The sequence below is a fragment of the Silurus meridionalis genome, chromosome 12 (assembly GCF_014805685.1).
Source record: "Silurus meridionalis isolate SWU-2019-XX chromosome 12, ASM1480568v1, whole genome shotgun sequence".
Lineage (NCBI taxonomy): Eukaryota > Metazoa > Chordata > Actinopteri > Siluriformes > Siluridae > Silurus > Silurus meridionalis.
The window spans coordinates 10,226,485-10,235,873 of NC_060895.1; the positions used below are offsets into that span (position 1 = coordinate 10,226,485).

The 9,389-nt window shown below is 37.5% G+C and overlaps 1 protein-coding gene across 1 annotated transcript; it reads left to right on the plus strand.

Moving 5' to 3' along the window:
• The first annotated feature begins 126 nt into the window (after positions 1-126).
• On the plus strand, positions 127-9,128 carry abcg4b (ATP-binding cassette, sub-family G (WHITE), member 4b). The gene is given in 14 exon segments (XM_046862580.1): positions 127-365; positions 1,030-1,147; positions 1,279-1,411; positions 1,676-1,729; positions 1,818-1,963; positions 2,094-2,217; positions 2,310-2,424; positions 3,781-3,923; positions 4,023-4,121; positions 7,036-7,204; positions 7,317-7,417; positions 7,592-7,750; positions 7,902-8,020; positions 8,105-9,128. Coding segments are annotated over 14 exon segments (1,944 nt in total). The 5' UTR covers position 127; the 3' UTR covers positions 8,331-9,128.
• The last annotated feature ends 261 nt before the right edge of the window (positions 9,129-9,389 follow it).

The following is a 9,389-nucleotide window of genomic DNA, read 5'->3' on the forward strand; positions in this document are numbered from 1 at the left end:
AAGATGACAATCACATTTTCTTTCTTTTATAATACATTATACTGGTAAAGTTGAGTTATTTGTTTTTCACCAATGTGGCAATTATATTTACTGTAAGCCTTTTTTTGTTTTGTTAAGATTTTTTGGTATGGCAGATAAATCCCCTGATCTAGGATCTGTTAGTATTGCCATGGAAGAGAGACTGTATAATGGAGGCAGACAAACACAGCCACAGGAGGCTCCATTACTGGCCTACCTGAAAAAGGTAAAAAAACAGCTAACTGAAGGACAGAGCTTCTCTCACCTTCCAAAACGCTCTGCTGTAAACCTGGAGTTTTCTAACCTGTCCTACACAATCAAAGAGGGACCATGCTGGAAGAAAGAAGGTTAGAGACATTTATTTAACTGAAAGTTTTTTCTGTTGTCAGAACAAATACACTGACATTAGCAGTCTATACACCCCTGCTAAAATTGTAGGATTTTTAAATGAAAAATATAAAACAAATTAAAATTATGAGTTTTTCTGCCTTGAGAAATAGAAGCTAAACATTTATAGGGGGAGATAAACCATTATATTACATAATTATTGTTATAATTACATTCTGCACTTGCTTTATATCTGTCAAATGAAGGGCTCTCCTGTGAACAGTTGTCTCTATAATATTTATAGGTTTAATATTCCGATCTTGGATCGGATTGGGCATTTCTTCAGCTGTAGCCATTTTTATGTTGGGTTGTTATTCTGGTAAATTAAGTAAATATGTGTTTATCTTTACTAGTCTAATAGATGCATGCAAGGTTTTTGGCATTTTAATATTTTTATGATTCCATCTATTCTTACAAGAACCCCAGTATTGTATTTGGTAAGGCAGGCTTACAGCATGAGCTGCCTCTACCATGTTTTACCATGGACATGACTAAAACGTCGATTAGTTTTACACCTGAATTTAATTTGTTCTATTATCACAGTGAAGGTGGAAAAGGGACTGGTAAAATTAGTTGGAAAATTTCTATATAAGCAAGAATATTTTTTTTTCTGTGTCTGTTTAGGTTATAAGGTCTTACTCAAGTGCCTCTGTGGAAGGTTCTGGAGCCGGGAGTTGATTGGGATCATGGGCCCCTCAGGAGCTGGAAAGTCCACTTTGATGAACATCCTGGCTGGCTATAAGTGAGGAAAAGGCCTTTGTCAGGCATTTCTCAATGCAAATATTTATACCAATACTATCAAAAGCTAAAAGGATTGAGATTTTAAACTTTACACTGCAAAAATATCAATAGTGGCATGCAAATGTGTGGCAGAGAAACAGGTATGACAGGACGAATCCTGGTCAATGGAAAGCCAAGAGATCTCTGCACCTTTCGGAAAATGTCATGTTACATCATGCAAGAAGATAAACTGCTGCCCCATCTTACAGCTCAGGAGGCTATGATGGTAAGACACAGTGACTCTAAAATTTCTCCTTCACTACAAAAACTGAAATCGTTGTTTTAATGAAATAATAATATTTTCCACCAGTAAAATAAAAAATCTTACATCCTGAAATAATGTTAATGCTCACATAATAAGAAATATTAGATGTTTTCCATTATTCAAGATATTTTACATTTCAGAGCACTAAACCAATTTACACTATGCAAATTTACAAATGTAGATTGTAAATGTAAATTGTTTTGCACTGAATGTCTGTTGTTTCAGGTGTCTGCTAACTTGAAAGTCAATAATTCACTTGAGGTGAAAAAGAACTGGTAAGTATGCATAATAAGCTTCATAGTCATACTGCTACATTTCCAGCTTATTCACTATTACTTCCTCTCTTATTGCATTCTTTATGTTAAAGGTTAAAGAGATTCTGACAGGCCTGGGACTTAATGAATGTGCTAATACTCGCACTGTCTCCCTTTCTGGTGGGCAGTGTAAGAGACTAGCAATTGCGCTTGAACTTGTGAACAATCCTCCAGTCATGTTCTTTGATGAGCCCACCAGGTAAAATGATCACTCTGATGATAGAATGTGTAAATTGAATATTAATACTGCTTCTTATTACCATTAGTTTGATATTAAGCTGTCTGTGTCTCTGTCTATCTTTTTGTTTTTCTGTTTTTGCCTGTGACAGTGGATTGGACAGTGCCTCAAGTTTTCATGTAGTCTCATTAATGAAATCTCTGGCCCAGCGGGGGCACACTGTGATTTGCACTATTCACCAGCCGAGTGCCAAACTTTTTGAAATGTTTGATAAGGTGTTGAATTCATTTTGATTTGTGAACACAATATGCACAATATGAACATTTGACTGAGCAGTATCTTACTCTAGTTCTCTTGATCCCTTTAGCTCTATATCCTGAGTCAGGGACAGTGTATATATAAGGGCACTGTGCCATATCTTATCCCTTACCTTAAAACACTGGGACTACACTGTCCAACATATCACAACCCTGCAGATTTCAGTAAGTTTCACTTAACTTCTGGCTTTGTTTATTAAAAGAAATGTATTTCAACAAATGTATTTAATTTTTATATACATACATGTAATATTATTTTAATGCTAAAAAAATTTTTCTAAACAAACTGGTAGGCCACCTTAAGCCATCAGAACATCATTGATTTGGGCACTGATTCAACAAATCTCTGGAACTTTACTTTTTAGACAAACAATGCTTTCAAAAGATATTACCACAAATGTTTCTTTTTATATATAATTATAATGATATATATATATTTATACTACTTATATACTGAGCTCTAATACACTGAGCTTTTTTATCTTGTGAGTGGGTATTGGCATCCTGGAAAAGGCCACATGTGGGAGATATGAGGTGGTGTCTAATAGTTTCAAAACTAGCTCTGTCTCTTTCACCAAATGTCCTCCCTCAGAAGCCTTAAAACCTGGCAGTAGAATCTGCTATTGACGGTCTGCCCCCTAGGGACCCTTTTTCTTTGAAAACGGACCCGTCTCGCCTTTTTCGGTCGTGGAGATGATGGGCTCTTTCACTGTGAAAACTGTTGCTTCATCTCAGGCTTGTACCCGTACACCCTAGGTTCGTCACTGGTAATGATCATCAACACCAAGTATTTGTCATCCATGGCATGCTGATGGAATTATTGGCGGAGTTGTTCATTCTGCTCCTGGATCAGCAGCCTAGTAAAGAACTTGGCATCAACACGGCAAAAGGGTTGCCTGGACTGTTCCGTATAACACACCGACAATGGCAGCAATATTGTGGATTATTCTCTGATAATTATCATACATGAACTGCAGAATGGTTTTAAAGTTTTTCAGGGATTGAGCTCATTGTAGGTCTTCCTGATCTTTCGATATCTTCCAGTGATATTTTTCCACTACTGACTTACCACTCAAGACACTTCAACGAATCATTGCAGCAACACCTTAAACTTACCAACTCATGGTAAACATCTCTATGGCAAATTTGCAGTTTCATGCAGAATTTTACATTTTATCTTTGTTCTAACTTGCTGCCTATGATGAAATCACAGACATGGTAACACATGTGATCAGAATAGCACCAGATGAACAGCTCCTGATGTACACAGGTAGATGTCGTTTGGCACACTGACTTATGAAGATCGGTGCTCCCTGTCACTTTGCATGCAGCCTTGCGCTACCATTTGTTGGCGTGTTACAAAACTAATCTTGAAACTTTTTGATACCACCTTGTATGTTAGACAGTACTTTCCAACAACATTTTTACAGTTCCAAAGACTTGAGTCCAGAGTCCTGATGCCTTATGGTTGCCTTAAATAAAGAAAAAGCAATGACTCTGGCATGTTCTCTCACTTATCAGTCATTGAGGTAGCATCAGGAGAGTATGGGGACTTGAATCCAGTTTTGTTCGAAGCTGTGCAAGGTGGACTCTGTCCTCTTGAAGAAAAGAAGAGTTGTGAAAAAAACAAACCTTCGGGCTCCTGGCTTGCAAATTACGCCAAAGTGAGTGAGGAGTCTTTCAAACACACTGTATATCAGTTTTAAGTCTGCCTTACCTGTCTTGTGCCCAATACCTTGTTTGTTTGTTCTGTTTTCCCTCAGAGCTCAGCTTATCATGAGAGCCATACATTTGCAACAAGCAGCTTTACACAGTTCTGTATCCTCTTCAAAAGAACATTCAAAACAATATGTAGAGACCAAGTATGTACATTTTTTCATCTAACCTTTACAAATTTGTATTTTAAATAGAATTAAACATAATTATATGATTATTACGCTATATTAAAAATCAAGCTGCTTTTCAAGTCAAATCAAGAAGGCTTTTTTTGTCATTCCAATTATATACAGTGCAGTACATAGTGAAACAAAACAGCATTTTTTCCAGAACCAAGGTGCATCAGACAACATAAATTAAGTGCACATGTGCTACATTTAGTGCAAAGTGTAAAGAACAACATGAGACAAAGAGACACTAAACCATTTGTGTGCGTGTGTGTGTGTGGGTGGGTGGGTGTGTGTGTGTGTGTCAGTCCAGTCTCTTAATGGTAAGGAGTCTGATGGGTTGTAGAAAAAAAGAGTGTGGTTAGCCACCTCCTTGGTTTCATCCACATTCACAACCATGGTTGTGTCATCAGTAAACTTTATGTGGTTTGTCCTGTGCATTGCTACACAGTTATGAGTCATCAGTGTGAACAGCAGGACACCAAGCACACAGCCCTGGGAGCCCCCAGTGCTTAGTGTAATTGTGTTACAGGTGCTGTTCATGATCCGGACTGCCTGAAGTCTGTCAGTTAAAAAGTCTAGGATCCAGCTACCGAAGGAGGTGTTCAAGCCCAACAGAGTCAGTTTCACAAATAAATGCTGAGGAATAATGTGTTAAATGCTGTCTAAGTCTATGAGACATTATTTCCCTTTTATTTATTATCTGATTCTGAACGATGTTTTATTTTGTAAAATTACCGGATTTTCTCCGCCACATTTGTCTGTGATTTACTCTTGATTAATGACAAGATGCCTTGGTCACATGTCTTACCTACATCTGCTACCTTCTTAAAAGGGCTGCTCCGGCTGGTAACACATAATACATTACCGCTAAATTCAACCCCCCAAACCGGTCCGTAAATATATTGATTGACATTAATCCGGCAAAAAAAGAGTCGTTGAAGATGCCGGTTAGAACATCACTGCATATTCTCTGAGCACTCTTGTCAAGAATATTGTCCGGTCCTGTAGCTTTCTGTGGGTTAACTCCACTTAGAGCTTTGCTTACATCTGCCATAGAGAGTCAAAGCACCTGGTCTTGGGAATGAGGGGTGGAATTCTTTACTGTCACATTGTTCTGTGCACCAGTGACTTCTCTACGAATAGTCACTGGTGGGACCACATAAGATGTTCTTTTCTGGTGTTCTTCCTCTGGTGCCCTTTAAATGACTTTTTGCTGGCTAATAATTGTCAGCATGTGAATAATGTAGCAGTTATCCCAGGGTCACCTTGTTTTATAAACCTCAGACTTAACATGCAGGAGGGTTACAGTTGTGGCATATTGTGAGACAAAGCCATGTTTAGCATGCCTCTGAGGTTACACCATTTTCCTTAATAGCTTTCTACACTTATTTGTGTGTTATTCTACATTCTGCAGGAATTAATGCACTGATGTTGTGGGAACATCCCTACTTCATTTGAGAAAAGCACAGAATGCTTAAGTTAAGTTTCCAAGCCTGTAGTGCATAGTAGTGTACTACTTCTGCACAGCTGCCTATATTTTCCAGTCTACCCAGGGTCTACAGTTTTTGTACCTGTGATTGCTGATTTAGGTCATCCCTAAAATTTTATCTATGAATACTTAGAAGTAGTACACTACTATGCACAATAAGAGGTGCATTTTGCACTATTAAAATTTTGCCCCTCAGTATACAATCATGCCTGCCTTCATCACATTCCCCCTTGTCGACATTGGCAGTGTTCCATTGCCTTCTGGAAAAGCTGATGTGATACACTTGGGTGAGCTTAAGCAGATGGGTCCTGGGGCAAAACCTGATTGAGCATTTGCACCACTGAACTGATCACTCATAGGAAAATCTGTTAAAAGCTTTATGTGGTTCAGATGTTGGAAGCTGGACGGTACAATCCCCTAAGGAAATATCGTTGTTAAGGTAACAACATGTGCTGCTTTCACACTGCCTCCAACAATCTTTTAATTTTGGGTTTCCTGAGGTCAACTGAGGTCAACTGAGAATTTGAATTGATTGTTAAAAGATTTTCTTTTTTCCAAAATTTCTTCTGGTCTGCATGACACTTTTGCAACTCACCATCTTTTAACACTTTTACACTTAAGCTATTTTTCTCACGTTTTTCTCACAACTGGCAGAAGAGTGAAGAGTGTGTGTGATTGGCCACAATGCTGGTGGCTTTGCATATACAGTGTGCAGTCTCCATGATGAAGAAAAGAGAAACCCTGGTGATCTGCTCAGCAATCCTCACTGTCCTCTGTAGGGTTTTGTGTTCTGAGATGGTATCAATTCCGAAACCAGGCAGCAATGCTGCTCTTCGGAATGCTCTCATTGGTCCCTCCTTAAAATGTTGTGAGGATGTGTGGTGGGAGCTGGGCCTTCCTCAGCTTGAATGACTCAGCTGAGGTTCTCCACCAGGTGAACACCAAGGAATTTCTTTATGCAGAAGCCATTGATGTTCAGCAGGGATTGCTCGCTACGTGTCCCTCTGAAGTCAACATCCATCTGTTTTGTTTTATCCACATTCAGATAATGGTTGTTGGATTTGCACCAGTCTGTTAACCTCTGCATTTCATCTTTATATGCTGACTTCTTTTTTTGCTGATGTGAGAAACTTGATGATGTTCAGTGCTCAGTGTGGTGCTGCTGGAGGTGCTGTTCCTAATCCGGATTGCCAGATCAGATGTTGTTGAATGCTGAGCCGTAGTCAATGAATAGCATTTGTATGTATGTGTCCTCTTTGGTTTGCCAGTGCGTATTTTTTCTGCATTAGGTAACACAGGTGTATCAGATACCTCAGAGTCTCCATTTTTAAGCTCTTAACCATAAATGTATCTCTACCAGTACATATTCTTACATAATCTTTGTTATAATTCCTCTTTTAGGTGTTGACACACTTGCGATTAATGTCACACATCTGCATTGGAGTGTTAATAGGCATGCTTTACCTTAATATTGGCAATGATGCCAGTAAAGTTTTCAACAACACAGGATTCCTCTTCTTCTCCATGCTATTCCTCATGTTTGGAGCTCTCATGCCTACAGTGCTTACCTGTAAGTAGAGATCTACTAGCAGTAGATGTAACAATGATCATGCTCTATGTGGTTTAAGTTTATAAGGTATATATATAGATGACCAAAAAATAATTTATTTTTTTGCTTCCAGTTCCTCTGGAGATGGCTGTATTTCAACGAGAGCATCTAAACTACTGGTACAGCCTGAAAGCTTACTATCTTGCCAAGACAATGGCTGACATTCCATTTCAAGTAAGTAGCTGTCTTAATCTATTGATTCAGCCATATGTGTGTATGATATTTTTGAACAAAATGCTGTCTATGTAGCATGGTCTAATGGCGTGAAAATAAAATTAATGGACTTCGGCTCTAGTTGTCTTCTGATCACATTAACAGTCAATTTTTTCATATTGATCTCTTTCACAGATCATCTGTCCTATCATGTATTGTAGTATTGTGTACTGGATGACTGAGCAGCCACCTGAAGCAAGCCGCTACTTACTTTTTATGGCCTTGTCTATCTGTACTGCCTTAGTAGCTCAGTCTCTGGGCCTTCTTGTTGGTGCCACTTCCACATCTCTTCAGGTACTTACTGAAAGTAATTGAATATTTGAATATAACTTTAACAGACATTTAACAGACTGGAAAATATGTTTTCATCATTGTTTTTTCACTGTCATCTAATTTAATTTGCTTTATCCTTGTGTTGATTTTTTTATATGAATCTTCCTTACAGGTGGCCACATTCATTGGCCCAGTTACAGCTGTTCCAGTCCTTCTCTTTTCTGGGTTCTTTGTAAATTTTGACACCATTCCAAAGTATCTTCAGTGGAGTTCTTATGTCTCTTATGTCAGGTATGTCTTATTGCTGTATTTTAGGTGATAATGTAATCTTGCATCTTTTTAATTGGAGGCCAATTTTTTATTTGATTTGTTCAGGTATGGTTTTGAAGGGGTCGTTCTATCCATCTATGGAATGAATCGCTCTGATTTAGAATGCCCAGGAAAAGTCTGCAAGTTCCAGAAACCTGAAGAAGTATTGCAATTGCTGAATGTAGAGGATGCCAAGCTCTATATGGACTTCATCATACTTGGAATATTTTTTGTCATCCTTAGGCTGGCTACATACCTGGTGCTACGATATAAAGTCAAGTCTGAGAGATAATATTTATTCAATGAATGAAAAAAAATCTGATCTTTTAGACAGGTACCTTTTAGGACATTTTAGTGTATGTGTAAACTTAATTAAGTTCATACATGCTCTAAATATTTTCTAAATAGTGTCATTAATATGTCAAATAGTGTGCTGTTTGAATATTTTTACACTGAAAATTAGACACAAATTTATCACCAATCGTGTCATATTCCTGTTTCTAAAAGGTGTTAAAGTGGTGATTATACTTCTTGTTTTAAAAAAAATTTAATTATTAGATTTATCATGATAATTTTGTTTTTTAAACAATATGATATATCCCCTATTCAAATGCATTAACCTCTCTGGTGAACTATACAATTGTAGACTTGTGTCCCAGATATAATGGATACCTACCTCAATTTGAAACAAAGTAATGATGTCCTACTTGATATATTTGATAGTAGCCTAACGATTCAGTTTACTTCTCTGCGTTTAATGTCTTGGATATTTTAATTTTTTAAGTTATTTGATTATATTTATTTTAGTTTCTGTATTTTCTTGTTTGATTTTACTTGATTTTCCTTTTTAGTTCAACTCCAATCAATATGATGACTTGCACATTGTAACTCTGTGAAAGGTAAACATGTTATTCTGAGAAAATGTACAGCAATTACCTTGTTGTGCACCCTCCTAACGTTCTCTCTTTCAAACTCTCTTCACATGCTTAGAAAATGCTTTTCCTGACAAGAGTAAGTGTTAACATGGACTTGTGCCCGAGATGTTTGTATTTTTTACGCTGTGGGTTTTTATGCTGTGGTGGTGAATTACTAGTAAAGGTTTCTGTTTTTTTTTTTTATTTTCTAATTTAATAAAATAAATAATATTATTTAAATATTACTGACAACTTTTTACTTTTTACTTGCACTCAAGCTTGCATGGGCTCCATTCTTTCTTTTAAACACACACACACACACACACACACACACACACACACACACACACACACACACACACACACACAGAGCTAAACCCACACCCACACATATACATGCTGGAGCCACCTAGTCTACACATGGACCTTTTTGCCAT